The following is a 20,115-nucleotide window of genomic DNA, read 5'->3' as shown; positions in this document are numbered from 1 at the left end:
TGACTGCAGTGGTGTGACTTTTCCTCAGCTTAGCATGGCGCTGAGTGAGTCGGACGTGCAGCCACGACGAGCTGCATGATGTTGAGCTGATTGGAATGGCAGTGACATCTTACTCCTCTAATTATCAGGATGTGTGACTGTGCTGTTTGCCCCTCTCTATTTGACTGACAGATCCCAGCCAGACTGCCGCTGTTGCAGCTGCGGGGAACCCAGCTCCAGGAGCACGCAGGATGGTCGCCATCTTTGATTATGATCCACGAGAGAGCTCCCCCAACACTGACATAGAGGTCAGAGCTGCACATGCATGATATCTTTTTTTCCAGACAAGGCGCCTATATGTGTGGTAGTAGTTTTTTGCTCATTATCTGCCTCGTTTTTTTATGCCCTGGTTCAGGCTGAGCTGACCTTCAGTGCTGGAGACATCATACATGTGTTTGGTGACATGGACGAGGACGGCTTCTTCTACGTGAGTGTTAACATGACTCTAAAAGCAAGAGTGGTGTGTATACTGCTACATTTTAGTGGAAAGCAATTTCTGCGCTGTACTTACTGATATAGTTCTGTTGTTCTTGTATTTTTTTTTAAAAAAACATTAATTACTGTGTGCAGGTGTGTGAGGAGTTAATCCAGAAAACAAATCTATTACAAGATGAAATAAGACTTTTTTGATCCCGACTAACTAAAATAAATAAATACATAAATGAAATAAGACATTAAGGGAATTAGAAAGATGATTATTACAGATAAAACATATCTGTAATATTTGGCATTTTGGCTTGAAAAATGTTTCATCAATTATTTAAATAGTTGTTGACTAGTTTTCTGTTGACTGACTATTAAAACATTGATTAGTAAGGGTTAATAGCCTTGTTTTTAAAAGGTCTGACTGCCATATTTGTCTTCCAGGGAGACCTGAATGGACACAGCGGCTTGGTGCCCTCCAACTTCCTGCAGGCCGTGCCAGAGGACACTGTTCCTGTTCCGCCTGCACCAGAACCCAAGAAAGAATCACAGGTGCTTAGCATTTTTGTCTACCTAGCATGCATTTCTGTATATGGAACTGACCTGACCTCAGGCACACATTATGTGTCATTTCCACAAATCACTAACATCAAAAAGTTCCTTTTTTATCTGATTTGTTTGACTTTATTCTGGTTGCTGTTATTTTGTGTTCTGTTTCTTTAATTTTGCCCTGTGGCATTTCTTTTGCCCCACTTTTTCCTGCATGGCTTTTGCAGAAGCAGAAACGAAGTGTACACTTCGAGACTTGATCGTAAGTGTTTTTAGATAGGACTATAGCAGCTCAGTGATCACCACTAGTGTCCCCTGTTTATGTCCTCTTCCCTTCCGCCTTAACTGAAGTTCTACACAGTGTAGGAACCTGCACCTACCGATGGGTTTAGTCAAAAAAGTTGAGCTCTCACATCCACTGCCTTCTCCTTTGTGTGTGTCCTGTACCGGTGTTTTCCTTCGGTATTACAATTTGAAGCGTAACAAAGCTTTAGATATTGTTTGATGTATTAGGCATGATAATTCTAACAGTCTTACTCTTTTCCTGAAGAGTACCTGGACATCTTCTAGAGAGCCACAAGATCCTGGGCCCTCAACCATAGAAGAGGCTTTACAACCCCAAGCAGATCCTCCTCTCCTCCCTGACCCAACAGAGCACACAGACCTGCAACCCAAACTGACACCCACTGCAAACCTCACGTCAGACCTGAACCCTGCTCCAGGTCCAGGTCCAGGTCCAGGCCCAGCAGTGGTGGAGGCCTGCTGCTCCCCTCCAGCCCCCCTTCCAGCAGCAGTGAGCCCGACACAGACGGACGGCTCTGCACAAGGCAAGAAAAAGAAAGGCTTTTTCTCCAAAGGCAAGAAGCTCTTCAGAAAGCTGGGATCCAGCAAGAAAGAATGAGTCAGGACATCTGACTCAGAATACTCGCGTCACATTGAAAGCACTTTTTCTATCTTCACTGTTAGTCTCAGTTGGAAGTCAGCGCGGTTAGTAGCTATCAGATGTAATAACCGATGCTTTAACCGCCAGTAAGCGTACATTTGCCTTAGAGCACTGCTAGCAGGTGTTACATTTAGTCCATCAAAATACTGCTTGTCACATCACAAGAGCATGTAAAGGGCATGTCGAAGTGTGCAAACACAAATATACTCTCTAAATACTACCTATCTATCTAAGCATTTGCTAACGTTCAACTCAATAGAGGCTTTAATGCTTGATATAAAACACTTAGTTATCTCTCAATGGACCAGTTATATTTAGAACAGTCTGATACAAAACGGTATGGAACAGCAGCTTTAATGGTCATGTACTGGTGCCACTTTATTTATTTGAAACAAAGGAACAGAAGCAGCAGTCTAACTTCTCCTCTGTGTGACTATAAAGAATGCACTATCCATCCTGCACGGATGTATTTTAAATATCTGTCTGCCTGTTCCTCTCGTTTTCTTGTCTTTAAGAGTATTTATACAGTACGTTGTACAGAACATGTTATTTATTTGTATCAGACTCTTGCCCAAACCATCACCACATTGCATGACGTGACATCAGGGCAGGGTGTTAGTCATGTAGAGCTGTCGGAGAGCCTGATGATCCACTTTGATCTTTATCCTTTAGGTTTAACTAGTTCTGGGGTTTGAGGTTAATGGTCAAGACTGTTTATTGATGGTATTGAGTGTGTGTGTGTGTGTGTGTGTGTGTGTGTGTGTGTGTGTGTGTGTGTGTGTGTGTGTGTGTGTGTGTGTGTGTGTGTGTGTGTGTGTGTGTGTGTGTGTGTGTGTGTGTGTGTGTGTGTGTGTGTGTGTGTGTGTGTGTGTGTGTGTGTGTGTGTGTGTGTGTGTGTGTGTGTGTGTGTGTGTGTGTGTGTGTGTGTTAAGGGGTTAAGACTTGTTTTTAAGGTTTATGTCTGTAAAAGGTTTAGGTCAGGTTTGGGTTAAAACGCAAGGGTTGGGGTAAGGTTAAGTGTTTCGGCACTTGTGATGGTTCCGGTTAGGGTGTCTATCTTTGTGACTGCCCTCACAAAAATTGTGTGCGTGTGCGTGTGCGTGTGCGTGTGCGTGTGCCCGTGTGTGTGTGTGTGTGTGTGTGTGTGTGTGTGTGTGTGTGTGTGTGTGCATGCCTTTCTCACGGGAACTCTCGATGTTTGTGGCAGCAGTCACAACTGGCCTAAATGTTGCATGCTACATATTTTCTGTGTGAGAGAGAGAGACCAGAGAGAGAGTGTGCAAAAATGATGTAGTATCTGGTGATCAGTGGGCTGTTCTGTTAGCTAATAGGGCTGCAACTAATGATAGTTAAAATCATTATCAATTAATCAATTAACCATTTGGCCTGTAAAACACAAAATTAAAAATGTCCATCACAGTTTCCTACAGCCTCAGGTGATGTCAGGAAAAGTCTTGTTCTATCCAGTTCAAAACTCAAATATAGTCAATCTTTTATCATGTAAGGCAAAGGAAATATCACAATTATCACATTTGTGTTTTGGCTTACATGATGAATCAGTTATCAAAATGGTTGCCAATCAATTTTCTTGCATTGTGTCCCTACCAGTAAAAATCCACACAAATACACCCAGCTTAAAGCCCACCCTGCCTGCCCCACAGTTTGAAATAGTTTGAGTTTATTTTAGATATGTGTATCTGAATGGAGAGAGGAGAGTGTCAGTGTTCCAGGGATATCAGACCCATGTTGACGGGCCATTCTGAGACTTAGTATCGTCAAAAAAGTATTGAAAAAAACAACCATTTGAAATAATTCCTGGATTTTTGTCAGTAGTTTAAGAAATACAGTTCCCATGATTTCAGTTACCAGGGAGTCAGTATGTTAGCTGTGGTCTACAACATGAGCCCTATTTTTTAGCCTATATTTGTTTACATTTTGGCTAATGGGCACTATTACAAGTATGATAAATGATCTATTAGCACTTCCTGTTTGCAATGTACCCAGTGATGTACTGGATTACTTTGATACTGAAGAAAACATGAAGGTTTTCATGGACTAATTGATTAATTAAGTGGTTGTTGCAGCTCTAGCTAATAGATCCTCCAAAATCACAATACTGAAAATATTTTTGGATAAATTGAATATCCGGATTAGAGTGAAGCAGTGTCCTCAGTGCTGGTAACATTAATAACATACTGTATATAAGCCTTTGGGATTTCTTAGAGTTTGAACGTAGCATGTACAGTAGGAACAACACTTGCTAGAACTGCATTTAAAGTGAACAGTTCTCATTGACAGCACTGGTGGTTTGTGGCGCTGCTGTACTGTGATCGACTGTGCAGTAAGTTGTTTATGTATCTTTTCTTTTGCCTCCACGTTTGAGAATAATGAAGTTCAACTTGCGGTGTGTGAATATCTGGTCAGACAGGCTCAATGGCGTCTATCAGCCCATACAGTGTAGTGGTGGTTAGTCTTTTATGTCCACACATTTGCATCAGAAATTTTTTTGGTTGAAGCTAAATAATCCAACTTTAGCAATACAGCATGTTGTTTACTGCAATACTAGAGGACAAATAGAACCGTTCTGTATCTTCTAATGGTTTGTGACGGCTTTACTTCCATTAAGATGACGTTCTGGTGCAGGTGTGTGGCCCAGGCCTTAGTTCTGAGCTTGTTACAGTCAGTTCCAACACATTCAGTGTTTGATCACTCAGTCTGATTGGGTCTTCTCTCTGTGTGACACAGGGCTGTTAGGTAACTTCTCAGGTTTCTACTTGTAGTTTCTTATTAATGCTGAGCCACCTGTTGACTCTGGCTGTCAAAAACTGCAGAATATGCCAAAATCTTAGGTGCTTTGCCTGTTACCATAGCTACGGGAGACCAAGCATTCAGCAGTATAGGGATATTCAGTGGGTTAGTCTGGGTTAAAGAGTTGAGGTTTGTTTCGAAGATCAGCTCTGATATCACTCACTTTGTTGATTTATGGAGTCACACCTTATGACAGAAGTAAGCAATTATTTTTCTTAAATGTCATGAATGTTTGAATTGTTTGTGTTACATAAAGGGAGCATGATGATGCCAAGGATAAAAGGGAGGGCGAATCGACAAAGACACTTTAGATGTGAACTAGCCGGGATAGAGGCAAGACTGCGGCTGTACTGTATGTTTTCTTCTTTTTTTTTCTAAAGGGGGGGTCGAATGCTCGAAAAAGTTGCCGAAATGTACAGCAAATATTTGTACTGATCTTGTATTTGACGGCCTTTAATGCACAAGTATTCCTCTACCTGCTGTGTAGTGAGTAGGCGGCTCCGCTGTTGACTGAATAGACCCACATAGATAGTACTTTAGCTCAGTTGCTCATATTTAGCCTTACAAGAAGACCTTGTTTAGTCTTAATATGTTGTTTACAGGATGTTTATTGACTGCATGCATAACTATGTTATACCCATGTTCGGCCTTATATATGTTACTGTCATATTTATATTTTTAGGCGGACTTGTCTACAATATTTGAGTTGTAGATTGTCAGTGGAAAAGAAAATGTAGGAGCTGTCTGTATGTGATGAACAGTGTTGGGACTTGTGCTATATTTTCATACAGCGCAGGACACTTCTTTTGTTTTGTCTTCCCTAACATGCATTCATTGTTTGAAAGTGGAAGATATACCTTTTTATATATTCATGTTTTTACTACCCTTTTGGAAGCTCATGTGTAAATATTTTGTTAATATTGTTTTTCAGATTTTTTTTTTTTGGTCTGTTTGTTTTGCATGTCCAGGCATTGTTGATGAAGGAACAGTCACTGAAGATGTAGTACACAGAGGACTCGTTGACTTGAAATTGTGGTGGTTTGTTTGAATATGGATCTTTTTACAGGAATAAAATATGTATATTTTCACAGAAAACACTGATTCTGTAATGTCCTGGGGAAAATAAGTCAACTCAAGGTGCTTTTTCATCTTCATCTTTATTGTATATCACACAGATCATACATCATATGTACAGGATTATGTCTTTTCATTTCAGGACAGAGGAAACAGGTGAATTACAAAATGGAGAAAAGAGTCGCGAGCCTTGCTCAGTGCCACACACCGCCCATGTGAAGTGACAACACTCTGGACAATGCGTGGCCTTGTGAGACAAAGCAGCTTCCTCTTTTCTGACTTCCTGCGCGGGCTCCACGTGGGGGCCTCTCTCCTCTCCCTGAAGCCCACAGTACACTCATCCATAAAGTAGGAAACACTACACTGTGGCGATGAGTTTAGTAGTGCTTTCTACTTTATGGATGACTGCACTGTACATCCACCGTCGTCTTCTGTCTTCTCACACTTCTCTCTTCTTCTGCACCTGTGTTCGCGTCGGCAGCTGTACACACGCAACAACCCCTGCCCACACACACACACACACACACACACACACACACACTTCTACACCAAACTGAAACCCTCAGACAGACGGCCCTCGCTTTACTGTCGAACCAGAAAATACACACTTCCTGATTTGTCTTGAAACATGTGCACGAGTGGTTCTACATTCAGCTCGTTCAAATCAAAGTGAGACCTGTTAGCATTTTTTGTACAAGACAAAAGAGCATCCAAAAGTCTCAAACTGCTCCTCAGTGCAGATTTTGAGGCAAATGTCAGAAACTAAATGACTTGCCAGAGGAAGCGCTATCTTGAGGAAGCCATTTTGGCAGGCGTGAGTAAGCTTTTCTGTGAGCAACAGATCACTAGGTGTGTTCAAAAGTCTTGTAAAATAACTGCAGATACCTGTTATCGGATCCATAACATAATGGAGTGAATGAAAAGATCCAGTAGATACATTACACACTTAAATACACTTAAATGATTTTAAGTAAAGTGAAAAAAAAGAGTGAGTATGGTTTTCATCCAAAAATGGACTTCATTCAAAATGGACTTGACTGAACTGTGAGTGAACAGAACTCACTCACACCAGAAGTCAAAAGAAATGCAGAAGTAAAAGCTGAAACGCTGGCTCCCCTGTTATTATCTGACGGATAAAAAAAAAAAAAAAATTGTACCATAGCGACACAAATAATTCTAGCATTAAATACACAATGTCGTCCATCATACTTTACCTCAACCTTCGTTTACTTTCTCTTGTTTGAAGCTACGGTTGTCCGGCAGCCTCGCAGGTGTCTTCTGTGGAGTCCGAGGAGTGGATGAAGACGAAGAAGAAGAAGTCGTCTCCTTTTGAACCCTCCACAGCCACGTGATGTAACCACAGGAAGAGGTCTAACAGTCACAGCCGCTCTCTTTCTCCTCTTCCGTCTTAACGCTCTGCCTTCTGCAGGCGCCTTTTAAAAACGCTGACAAGGAGATCACTTTTTCGATCACACTGACAAAAACCAAATGGGAAACAAATACTAACAATTAAGTCTTTAAGTACAAACACTAGAACACGTCCAAGATTTCCTTTTAATCATTTCATTTTTCTAAATCCACCTCAAATCAAATCCTTTTAAGGCTTAAGCTCAGTTTTTTCCATCTTGACCACATCTATACTGGCGTGATGCAGCGAACGATGGCGTCATTTATACTTATGTAGACGTTCTGTAGCTTCGTGCAGTTTTGTCTACGGAACAGGAACGCCAAGACAGATTACAACACGAACGTGACCTATTTGCAGTGCATTTTACATTTATATTTCACATCAAGTTCGGTTTCATGACTTGTATGTGTTATATGTACATTCATATACATATAATATTTAGTAGGGCATGGCTGGTCAGATTTGTGTATGACTTGAGATAAGATTTTCGCTTGGGCTATAATCCTACACACAATCAACCTAAAACAATATACACAAAAAAAGTAAAAAACATACAACAATAAAATGTAAGGTATTGTACATACCGTAATATATAAAAGGATATGTGAAGTGTTGCACACATCTGCTCAGAGAGCAGAGAGATGAAGGCGGTTTGGGTACAAGTTCCTGATGAGTAAAATAGTTCCTGTGGTATGATGGGTTCACTAATATTCTGACTGTCTATTAGTTAGATTAGTTTAGTGACTTATTTTCTAGAAATAACAATGTCTTCTGGACATATTTCTGACGGATGAGTCAATAGTTTTGCCTGAAGCGAGGCCCACCAGCTCAGATGTAAAACCGATAGAAGCGACAGGATGAGCAGCAGCATTGTGAACTGTTTAAAAAGTCATTTTCCATTTTAGTTTGTTCAGAATGAAACCATTTGAACTGATATCCGTTTTAAAGCACTAAACTACATCATTAAAGGATAGCTGCAATGCTCACATGCTGAAAGTCCTCTTTTGATCAAGAGAATTCAGGTTAAAACGGTGCTGCAGTTGACTTTCACTTTAAAGGATAGGCTCATTTTTTCAAGTCTGTATTACAACAAAAAACACTACAGGGCTCATATATATATATATATATATAGTAAGAACAATTACAACAACGGTAACCCTTTAATGTACATTTGTTTGAGTGTTGAGCGACATTTCCATCCCTTATGATTAGCATTACCTTTCTGTTGGTTGAAAAGTGAAAGGCCACAGGTTTCACTTCCTGCTAAATGTAAAAGTCCAACTGTAACCGTGGGGGTTCTCTTAATGCTAACCTGGGGAGGGGGGTTAGTAGGAGAGCGTACAAATGCAGGTTTGAACAACTCTAAAAACGGATCGGTTCCATAGAAACCCAACCTTTCTCTCTTGAGGCAAAGACTAGTTCGTTTTTTGCTTCTCTGGTAGTTGACAGTTTAATCTAGGTCACAAAAAAAGCTCTCTGAAGGAGCACCAGCAGCCTGTGTGCACTGTGACAGAGTGACAAGTATCACACACATTTGAACTTAATTTTAATTTAAAATAAGGGTTTTTCCTCTTTTCATTCCTTTTAGACCTCACAGCTCCTTCTTATCAGTCATTTTTGCCTTCATAGGCTTTTGAAATCTGCTCTAATAAATGCAGTGATGTCATTTTTAGAAAACATGATGTACAGCTGTAGCATGGATTTAAGTATTCAGATCCTTTACTGTGACAATACTCCCAAAGGTCCTGCAGGTAAAGTTCCCCTAAAGTAAAATAGGTATTAAAAGTAAACGTGTTTGTTTTATCCCTGTAAATGGGGATATATTTTTACATATGACATCATTGTTTGTTGTAATTGTTAATACTGTTGCATAAATGTCTATAAAGCTGGTTTAGGCGAAGCCCGTTTTAACTCTATCAGCCGAGTGGTTCCTAACCTAAGGTGACGTGATAGGAAAAAAAGGTTCTGTTACACAAAAATATATTCATTTCTTTGATTTTGGGTGGTATTTTTGTGACGTTTAGAGAGGAAACCCTTATTTGATGGAACCTCTATCAACTCATAGACACGTGAAATGTCTAAAACTACATGCTGCTTCTTGTAAAAGGTCACAAGCTCAATTGGGTTGCATTTTATAAGCTCATATGTTTTATTTTATGTGAAATCTTCGTGTGAACCTATAACTATAGCTGTCAAATAAATATAGTTGTAAAAATGTACCATATATATGAATTAAGTAGCATAAAATGGAAACACTCAAGTAAAGTACCTCAAAAAGATAGTAAAACATGATACTTTGAGTTTCCCACTGAGGATTTGAAACAACATGGGCGTGTTTATAAAAATGCAACGTGGTTACGTCTTCCATGACGTCTATTCCTGTCTGGGAGATCATGTAGGTTAATGGCTGAGAGAGAAAAAGAGATGTCATTATTGTAACATTAATACCTTTGAGGGCAGTGGATGAGAGAAACACACCCTGCAGAATGTAAGTGTGTTTTGTGTCCACTACACAATAAAGACATCACGGTTCTGATGCTAAATTCATAAAAAGACACGCAAGGTGACGTCAGCTCGCTGTGCCTGTGAAACACTTGTATCTCATGCTGAATGTGACTCTCAATAAGATGAAACACAAGCCGACTGTAGAGAGATTCTGGGTATTCATCCATTTATTCATATTTAGTCACTCGTGATGCTCCAATTACGATTAAAACACATCACTCACAATGAAGACTTAATATTCAGCATATGGTGTCTTTGCAAGCCACACATTTTTTTTAGCCTTCAACCCTCCAAATCTCCTGACCCCTGCCCCGCTTTTTACTAATCCGTGCCCTCTTCAACTTATTGAGTCACCGGTCTCTGCTGAAGTGCTGCTGCTTCATCTGGCAGACCACCGCGAGCGTCTGTGCGTGTGCCAGCGTGGGGAAGTGATCCTAACTCCCTGTGTGAGGAGTACACTAAAGCTGGTCCCTGATAGACCTTATCTGGGCCGGCAGCCATTTCCCCTCCCCGCCTGCGCTCTCCAAGCTCCTCCTGGGCCGGGTGTCAACACCGCCGAGCCACCCAGAAGCTTATTTCCCTCCCAGGCCTGCAAGCTCCACAGAGGCCTGAGCTGCTCTAAACCGCAGAGCACCAGGGGAAAGTAGATTTACTCCTGATCTGTACCTAATACTTGTACTTTATTATTTTTACATATATATATACATTTGTTTGACAGCTATAGGTACTTTCAGATTAAGATTTGACATTATAGGCCTCATATTATGCTTATTTTCAGGTTCATACTTGTAGTTTAGTTTCTACTATGATGATGTGTTTACATGCCTTCATTTTCTTATAGTGTCTGTCTGAATATACCTGTGTTCACTCTCTGTCTGAAATGCTCTGCTTTAGTGCCTGTCCCTGTCATTGTTTAGCACCTTTCTAACTGTCCTTGTCCTACACATGGTGTCTTTTTTGCAGGGCAAACTATAATTCTGTCTCATCATTTTGTCAATGTAACCACAAGAACCCAAATTACAATATTGAACTGAACATTTACAAATCTATTATGTGAAATTTACTCCGATTATTAGAAGAGTTCAAGGTTGTAAAAGTAATACATTTATTTCACTTTTTATGCATCTATGCAAGCAAATACATGCATGTTTGTCATTGAAAACCTATTTATGCCTGTAAATCACTGACAACATGAGTAATTCTGCGTGCTATAAAATAGTTAAATCAGCATCTTTAAAATGCTGCTTACTCATTGATGCATAACTGTGAACGATCTAATAATGTCACACATAGTAATACATCCGTCACAGGGGAAATTTTACTGCATAGTGCGTCCTTTATTTACTACTTTTAAATACGTTTATCTGAGAACAGTTTTTACTTTAGTGGAATGAACAGGAATGCAGGACTTCTAATGGAGTAATTGACATGGATGCCTTGGTACTTGAGAAAGGATTTGAGTACTCCCTAATTTAATAAACTCAAGGACTGGATGTCCCCTGTTTTCCTGAAGCAGGTGCCATCATTGGTAAAAAGGAATTGAAATCCATAGATAGGACAAAGCGCTCTCTGTTCTGTAGCTGCTTTCTAGTCTGCAAGAGACAGGAAGTGTTGTCAGCCTGATGAAACACACACACACACACACACACACACAGTTAAGTGTGCGTGGCCTTCTGTTGATAATGTCCACCCCCCATGTAAAATACATGCCCTTTACTTCCATATCGCCCCTTTATCCCTGTCAGACAGCACAACCCTGAAGAAACCTCCATTAGCTTTGTCTCTTTTTCTAGCAGAGGTCACCAAGCAGCCGGGGCAATCTAAACCTTGAGTCAACACCTCATTTTCTGATCTAATACCTTCCCTTTAGCTTAAAGCCTTAGCATTTCCAAATAAGGGCAAAAGCCAAAGTAGTGAGCACCATTGAGGCCGTGGCAGGCAGACGAGTGAGTGTGAAAACGAAGGGCGTGCTCCGTCTCGCTCTGCTCAGATGCTGCTACAGCGCTCGGTGTGTGTAGAGAAGAGCACATGGGCGGAGCTGAAGGCCTTCCTGACAACGCCTGCGGTTGTGGAAGTCTTGCAGCACTGAGCCCAGCTCTCAGTTTTGTTTTTAGTTCGCATCTCTCGTGAAATGACTTCACCCACAGGCAGTTTGAAGAGAAAAGAGATCAAATTACCTGGTTACAAAAGGGATAAAAAAAAAAGTGCAGCTTGGTATGGAGTTGTTTTGTTTTATGTAGCAGGTCAAAGTGAACAGTGAAATGAGTTTGCCCTCATGTACACATACACTCAGTTCTGCATCGAGTTCAAACCCACATGGAGGTGTACACGGTGACTTGTGGTTTACTTCTCATTTGATTATAAACTGTCTCCAACGACTGTAGGTAGATTCTCTGTTCCCTTTATGATGGAAAGAATGAGAAATATCCTGTACATTTGAATAACAGTGATATTTGATTTGTATGTTTTTCAGTTCTGTTTCTTTAGTTCAAAAGACATGTAATTCATTACTTCATTCGCACCACGGTGTCTTTGTCTACCTGAGCTGCATGTCGTCAGTATCCCAACAACACAAGGAGAACCAGGCCGTCCGTTTACTCTCCACAGAGCAGAACAGAACACTGAGCCCACTTAACACTTCACATTCATAATACTAATAACCTTTTTTTATACAGCACATGTTAAGCGCTTCACACTGGTAAACTGATGGTTCATTTTCATTTGTCCGTACACATGAGGCTACATACACTATATCACAGATGAATTTCTACCAAAAAGTCAACTTCTGTGTTGTGGTCATCTTGTTCTTTGTGTGGCAGCAGTCGGGGACACTGTGAACATGACGGAGATGGTTTAGAGATAATAACGGTGCCTCTGCGTGCTGAACTTCCTATTTAGATTGCTGAAAAAATTCTAACAGCAACTTATGATGAACTGAAAAATGGTCCATTTTAAGTCTTAAGTGTAAAATGGTCTCTCGTGGCTACCACTGAAGGGGGTCATGTTTAGATGGGTGCACAAAAGTCTCACGAGATGATTAAGGTTTGGCATCGAAGTCGCATGGTTAAGGTTAGTTACCAACCAGACACGACCAGTAAAGGGGAACTACGCTCATTTTCAATATTCATGCATGTCATTCCTATGATCGAGGACAGTTCAAAAATATGAGGAAACATAAAAAGCTCTCTCAAATCCAAAAACTAGACTGCTAAAACTCAAATTAGTGATGTCATCAAGTATAAAGTGTGGAGCTGCTCCATAGTCAACGAATTGTGAAATATGTTACAGATGAGACTGAGAGCAGCCAGGAGAATATTCTGTGTGTATGGGAACAGTTTCTGTTTCCCAACTGACAGCAGTACAAGAGAATAAAGCTCATTTGGGTTAAAAAAAGAAAAAAAACATCTTTGGAGCAGCTCCACACTTTATACTTGAGAGAGATATAGAGATAGACTGTAGAGAGAGCAGCTCCTGTTCACAAATATTGAGTGAACTTTCCTAAAATAAAAATAAATAACATATTGTTATTTGTAATCTATGTGGTGTTCCCCTTTAAGAGAAATGTGTACTTCTATTAGAAGCGTGTAAATTGTGAGTAACAACTGTGCCTCTTTATCAGAGCCAACAAATCCATCCATCAATGATGTTTGCAGTCAGTTAGCCGCTCTGTAGCATCAGCGCTGCGTACAGCGAATGAGCCTCAGTGATCTGTTAATACAGATGGCTGTTACAAGTGCAAACTAAAAAGGATGAAGAGAGCCGCATGAGGGTTTCCACTGACTACAACAACTCAAACTAAGTGAGTCCTCACATGTTGTTTGAATATGCTTCTAGTGGAAACATGGTTTCAGTGTCACGGCCTGCACAGGGCCTCATGTTCCACTCCTACACATCCTGCAGTACACGACACCTTACTAAATCAATATTGCTGTGGGAGGAGGCAAGCCTGTAATATTTAACACCTTGGATTTCTTCAGTATATGACCCAGCCACAGTAGCCTACAGGATATTTGTATCTTTCATTGCAGAGATACACAGGAGTTCATCTGTAAAAACAGATTTAAAAAGGAATAAAGCAACACTTGGTTGATTGATTGATATTCCCTTGACTGCACCATAAAAACAAGAAAATAAAAATTTAAATCAAAACAACGCAACACCACTTTAAACACGATTTGGTACAATAAATAAAAAAGGAGAGGATGAGATATATGTTCTTTGCGAATGAATCCTTATATCATTATTAAAAAATAGATGTGTTAAACCCCTTCCTGATATTTAACATAGATCTTGTTCCTTGCTGTAAAAAGAAAACAAACAGATTTAGGTCATGGCATGTGTTACGCGTCATTCCAACTCTTTCTCATATCAACCATTGTAATGTGTCCAGAAAAGTAAGGTGAGAAATGTTCCTGCATACATGGAACTAGGACAGCTTTCCTCCATATCATGTTACAGAAACATTTGAACCCATGCTGTTTTCTCATTGTGTTATTTTGCTGAATTTCAAATCCCAGCCGGGAATAAATGTTGTTTTACTTCTGTGCAGGCAAATTCTCATCTGTAAATCATCTACTGCAGCCATGTAAACACCTTTCTGTTCTCCTGTCACATCCTCTGTTCTTATGAATGTAATTCTCTGACAATATTTAGTCTCACTAACGGTGCCTTTGTAACTAAATACCAGCACCAGGTGCCCGTACAATGAAACCCCTACCTAATAATAAGACAGTGGCAAGCTTACAGTGCTCACTTCCAGACATTTAAAGAGTCCTCGGTGTGCGTGACCCCGATCCATCAGGTTACAGTCAAATGAGACAATGCCCAGACCCTCTAGCAATAAATAAATCTTCCCCAACAGTAAGATTAGCCAACAATAGTGTGCTACAGCTGAATAGTAATACACACAGCAGTACAGGACAACAACCTACAAACCTCAGATGCTATTACACACTATGTACAAAGGAAACAGTAGCTACAGCAGTGACAGAAACGACAAAGCATTTCAAATGTAACTGGAGTAACCATTTGTGACACGCACTAGGTCTGAATCATGCCACTACATTTACACCACTAATACTTTGACTGGTGGTTCCCCTCACTGGTAATGTTTGGTACTGCGTTTAATTCCAGTACTCAGTGAAAAGCTCCATCTTGTGACGCAAATAAATAAGTACTGGCATGTTTCAGTAGCATTTGTTCTAAACAGAAATGATACAACTCCTCCTTTCTGGTGTTTCAAATCAGGTGCTAGTACACTATAGTGGTTTCTCTGTGATTACAGTCACCTCTGTTGCTTCGGTGGACATTGAGACACTAATGAGTCCAACATCTGAACATGATTGTGTGCTGATTTGAATGCTGTGTAGTGTAACAAGAATATAACACTCTACAGCCATGCTAGTGCATGCAGTGAGGCAGTACAGCAGGGCTTTGAGCTAAATGCTAACATCATGCTCACAATGCTAAAAATGGTGATGTTTAGCAGGTATGTTCACCATTTACCAACAAAGCAACATTAGCTTCAACATCAGCACAAAAGCTGAGGCTGAGGGGAAGCTCATTAGTTTTGCAGTGATTTAGTATTGGAGATATTTAACTTGTGAACTGATGAAGGTGCTGAATGAAACATCACAGGATCAACAGGTTGTTATAATTCATCCTGATGGGGACATTAACATGTGAACCGAATTTCAATTCTATTTTATTTACAGTGCCAGTTCATAACAAAAGTTATCTTGAGACACTTCACATATAGAGTGGGTAAAGACCACACTCTGACATTTATAATGTACAGAGACCCAACAATTCCCCCATGAGCAGCAACAGCAATCTTGTGCACACAGTGGCAACGGAAACCTTCCCTTTAACAGGCAGGAATGTCAGACAGACCCAGCTCTGTGGAGGACGGACATCTGTCTGCACCGGTTGGGGAGAGAGAAAAGAGAAACAAAGACAGAGAGACCAAAAAGATGCAAGCCTCCAGAAACGTCACAGTTACGACACTCACCAGCCACTTTATTAGGTGCACCTGTCCAACTGCTCGTAACGCAATTTTCTAATCAGCCAATCACATGGCAGCAACTCTCTGCATTTAGGCATGTAGACATGGTCGAGACGATGTGCTGCAGTTCAAACCGAGCATCAGAACAGGGAAGAAAGGTGATTTACGTGACTTAGAACGTGGAATGGTTGTTGGTGTCAGACGGGCTGCTCTGAGTATTTCAGAAACTGCTGATCTACTGGGATTTTCACGCTCAACCATCTCTAGAGTTTACAGAGAATGGCCCCAAAAAGAGGAAAGATCCAGTGAGCGGCAGTTCTGTGGGCGCAAATGCCTTGTTTTAGCCAGAGGTCAGAGGAGAATGGGCAGACTGGTTGGAGCTGATAGAAAGGCAACAGTAACTCAAATATCCACTGGTTCCAACAGAGGAATTCAGGAGAGCATCTGTGAACACACAACACCACCTACTTTCTAGCAGAGAGGGAACAGCAGCAGAAGACCACGCGTACACTTTATTAAGCACCAGGTATGCCTAATAAAGTGGCCAGGGAGTGTACTTCTGTTACTCCAAAAAAATTATTTATTTGCTAAAGAAGTTAGGTCTGTTGTCTTTCATGATTTCTCCAAGTGCAGTGAGTTTAGTCATTGACACATTGAGGGACACCGACCGAGGCACGGTGCTGAGGATGATTCAGGGAAAGAAAGGACCCCTCTCTCTGTACACAAATTTACTGTCTTGAGTATTGTGCATGAATATTGTGCATGAAATGTAAACTGGGAAACTGGATGGGTTTTGTTTGTTACTGTTTTTTTTATCAGTGGAAAATAGGAAGCTGTTTTTAAGGGACATTTTCTGAGGTATTTCCAGTGTAATGTGTCATCTTCGGCTGTGGAACACCCTCAAACATACCTAACCATCATGGCAGTTCACTAACTGTATAACAGACTGATGCGTTTACATTACTGTGCTAAAAAAAGAAACACTTTTTTTATTATAAAAAAGACCTTTATTTTCCCTAAGTTATTCAAAGAAATCAAAAATATCAGCTTCTCTATAAGAACCCGTGGTAATAATTCTAATCGCAAGAGCAAGAAGTGAACAGTTGAAGGGCAGTCCCATAGGACATCAAACACAATGGCATGATGGCATTTAGTCCTGCTGTTGTTGGTGCTGCAGTATGATGCCGCTCTGTTGTGGCTACTCAGACCACTGGAAACATTCAGGCCTATGTCTTCACTGCTGTATCTCTGGATTTGTAGATCACACTTCTGCTTTTCAACTCCCTCACCACACCTTCAGAAAAGGAGAAAAGACGCCAGTAAGTAAATGTAATAAGGAAGGAACTCCAAACATGAAAAGCCAAACACTGTGTGCCACATATAGAGCAGCACAGTTAGATAAGGTGTACCTGGAGGTAATCTGCCAGTCACTGACACTGCATATACACCTGGTTTGAAGTTGCCTGTAGGGTGGAGCAGAAAATATGCACAAATGTTATGACTCAATAAAAATTCAAACTGAAATTGACCCAAGCCAATATATATATTTATATACAAAATAATAAAAACATGTTTGAAAAGGATGTGATTAAGATTGCGCTCACCTACATTTGTATATATTGAGGTTGCACTCACACTGTCCATCCGTACCATGCCCAAGAACCTTTCACGGCTAAAGTTTAGTTCATTTGACCAGTGTGAGTGCAAACGCACCACGCCTAGGAGCGGTACGGCTGCCGTCCACGGCCCGTTTGGGAGAGGTGGGCTTTTTTAAAGCACGTTTGCACGTGTACGAGCACGAGGCCTACGGCGGTTTTGACGTAATTTTATGTGCGCCTGTTGGGACATAGAAAAAAGAAGGAGGGACCATGCGCAGACATTTAAAACAATGGCGGCGAAAGGTTCAAATTGATGTGATGCGGAGGTGGAGTGTTTACTGCAGATTTGGTCAGATTAAAATATTCAAAAACAGTCGACAAGACGCACAAAAACTCAGGTCTATGGAAAGATTTGTAAACAAAGTGACGCATCGCGATAGTCAATCAATGGGTGTGACGTGTTACGGCGTGTTGACGTATAGGCAGCAAGAAGCATTCACGCGAGGCCCAGGTAGTGTGAGTACAAACGGGCCTGGAGGGGGGGAACAAGTACCCTGGAACATGGTGCACCGTACGGATGGACAGTGTGAGTGTGCGCCCTAACTTAAAAACCACATTCATCTTATTTGCTCTCCATTCATATAAGACAACGACAACGTGTAAAGTAAAAAGGATCATTATTGATATATATCATATAATCCCGGAGGAATGATCAGCTTTCTTTCCTCTGTTTCTGCTTTGTCTCTTGGCTTGTTTAAGAGTTCATCTGTTTCCTTATTGCAGATTTTAGTATAGGCGTACATCCTTACCTATCCTCTGCCATTTAGCAACCCAACTGTCCTCAGGACTCATCTGGGCTACCACGCTGTGGACATACAGACAGTATTGGTAAATATTTAAAAAAATAAGTTCAATCCATGTGAAAGTTGTTGAATAATCTGTGCTAAATCCACGCTTACCCATCAAACGATGAACTTGTGCATTCATAAACCATCTCTCGGTTGCCCTTCATCTGTAGGTATGACTCACAGTTGTCACAGCCGTCGTATTCAAACTGGTCAATGGTCTATAGGGGATAGGATAGGGGTGAGCTGGTACTCAAGAATGGATCATGTAAAAGAGAAATACCACCAGGACAACCTAGAGCTGGATTTAGCTTAGCACTGACATGCTTCACCACTGCTGCTAGAACCATCCCTCATTTAACTGTATGCCCTAGGCTATAGATGTAAGACTGGTAGAAGTGGTGGTAAATAAAGTGATGTAGTGTATATGTTCTTTTTTTCTATTTTATTTTAACACGGCTGTATTATTTGAATGCAAATGTCTGTGTGTCGGTTATAATGTTCTTTAACTTCAAAAAAGTCAATTTAAAGATGGCTTAGAAAAAGGAAAATGTAAAGGAAGATACAAACTACTTCCAATAACATAGATTGTTTAGTAGAACAAGACTGCTTCTTAACAGGGTCAACTGTTGTGTAAAAATGTATTTATATGTTTGATTCTAGCCAAATTAACGTAGCTTGATAGAAGACGAACAAATTATAAGAAATTACCCTATTGTGAACAAATGACGTAAGAGAACGAGTTAAAGCAGTCTTTTGGTGTTATTTGCTTAATAAAAGTAATATGAAACCTTTTTTTTTAAGTTTTAATTGTGTGTGTGAGACACGACAGAACCCAAACACGGCGCAGAAAGCGGCTAACAGTTAGCAAAGAAGCTAACTTCGGTGTCTTCTTTCTCTAAATCCACGGTTTACCTTCACTAAAGAACAGAGAAGACAGGCCCGCAGGTGGCGAAGGTCTTTGGGGACCGTTTCCAACGCCATAGTGTGAAGCTCCTGGAGAAAACACCGGTGTAATACTGAAATATCAAACAGATGAATTGGATTGTGTTGCAGTCGCTGGGGAATGACGTCACTGAGTACAACAGCAGAACAGACGGGTCCATAGACATAAAGAGTAGACGCCTCATCGAACGTTGGGCCTATTGGCGCTGACGAGCGGTGGAGCCGCCATCTTGGCCCGGTCGCCCGCTCCACTCAGTGTAAGGACAGGACACGGTTCAGCGTATTTTAATATTCATAGTGGGATTAACAGTAATAGAATATTCTGATATATGATATATGTGATGTATGATCGGTGTTTTACAAACACTATAAATATAAACACAACAATAGAAATAATTTATAGAGTATTAATAGGCTGTATTTCATACATGAATACATAAATCTCTCTCTCACTCACTCTCTCTCTTTCTCTCTCTCACACACACACACACACACACACACACACACAAACACACAAACACACGCAAGCACACACACACACACACACACACAGAGAAAATTAAAATACATATAAATCAAGAGTATCAATACAATTAGGTCAGAGAGAGAGATGACATTTTGGACACATCTAAATACAAGTCAAACAGACACACTTTCATTTAAAGCACTAAAAAAAAAAACAAGAGCCGAACCCTATATGTTTATAAATATTTAGAAATGATCCATGCTCTGCCAGTCGCATAGTCGTGGTAGTGGAGAGGAGAGGGAGGGTCCACATTTGAGCGAGTGTGTGTGGTATAAAAATATATATAACATTTTGTTAAGTCGATCATTTTCACACTGTTTTGTTCTTGCACAGTTACCAATGAGAGTGTAGCTCTAATTGGTAAAGAAAGTGATGTTGTAGGAGTACTTTGTATAGTATCTAAAATGACTGTGTCCTTTGTTTTTAGGCAAGGTCTAATTGTGTGAAT

The 20,115-nt window shown here is 40.6% G+C and overlaps 2 protein-coding genes across 2 annotated transcripts in view; one reads left to right on the top strand and one right to left on the bottom strand.

The window, feature by feature from the left end:
- tspoap1 (TSPO associated protein 1) overlaps window positions 1-2,560 on the top strand; it is a gene marked incomplete at its 5' end in the record, with an annotated part of 65,077 nt that extends 62,517 nt beyond the window's left edge. Inside the window, 4 exons of the mRNA XM_083927499.1 lie at window positions 172-287; window positions 395-466; window positions 907-1,014; window positions 1,562-2,560. Coding sequence (XP_083783625.1) covers window positions 172-287; window positions 395-466; window positions 907-1,014; window positions 1,562-1,912 — 647 coding nt within the window. The 3' untranslated portion in view covers window positions 1,913-2,560. The remainder of the gene's footprint in view (window positions 1-171; window positions 288-394; window positions 467-906; window positions 1,015-1,561) is intronic.
- A 14,225-nt stretch (window positions 2,561-16,785) lies between these two features.
- Window positions 16,786-19,262, bottom strand: supt4h1 (SPT4 homolog, DSIF elongation factor subunit). Its single transcript, XM_083927126.1, has 5 exons — window positions 19,112-19,262; window positions 18,311-18,417; window positions 18,161-18,216; window positions 17,163-17,216; window positions 16,786-17,047 (listed from the first exon to the last, which is right to left on the bottom strand). The coding sequence occupies exons 1-5, from the start codon at window positions 19,178-19,180 to the stop codon at window positions 16,980-16,982; spliced, it is 354 nt and encodes a 117-aa protein (XP_083783252.1). The 5' UTR covers window positions 19,181-19,262; the 3' UTR covers window positions 16,786-16,979.
- Between the last annotated feature and the right edge of the window lie 853 nt (window positions 19,263-20,115).

This window comes from Echiichthys vipera (assembly GCF_963691815.1).
Source record: "Echiichthys vipera genome assembly, chromosome: 14".
Classification (NCBI taxonomy): domain Eukaryota; kingdom Metazoa; phylum Chordata; class Actinopteri; order Perciformes; family Trachinidae; genus Echiichthys; species Echiichthys vipera.
This window is presented reverse-complemented; position numbering and strand designations above follow the sequence as displayed.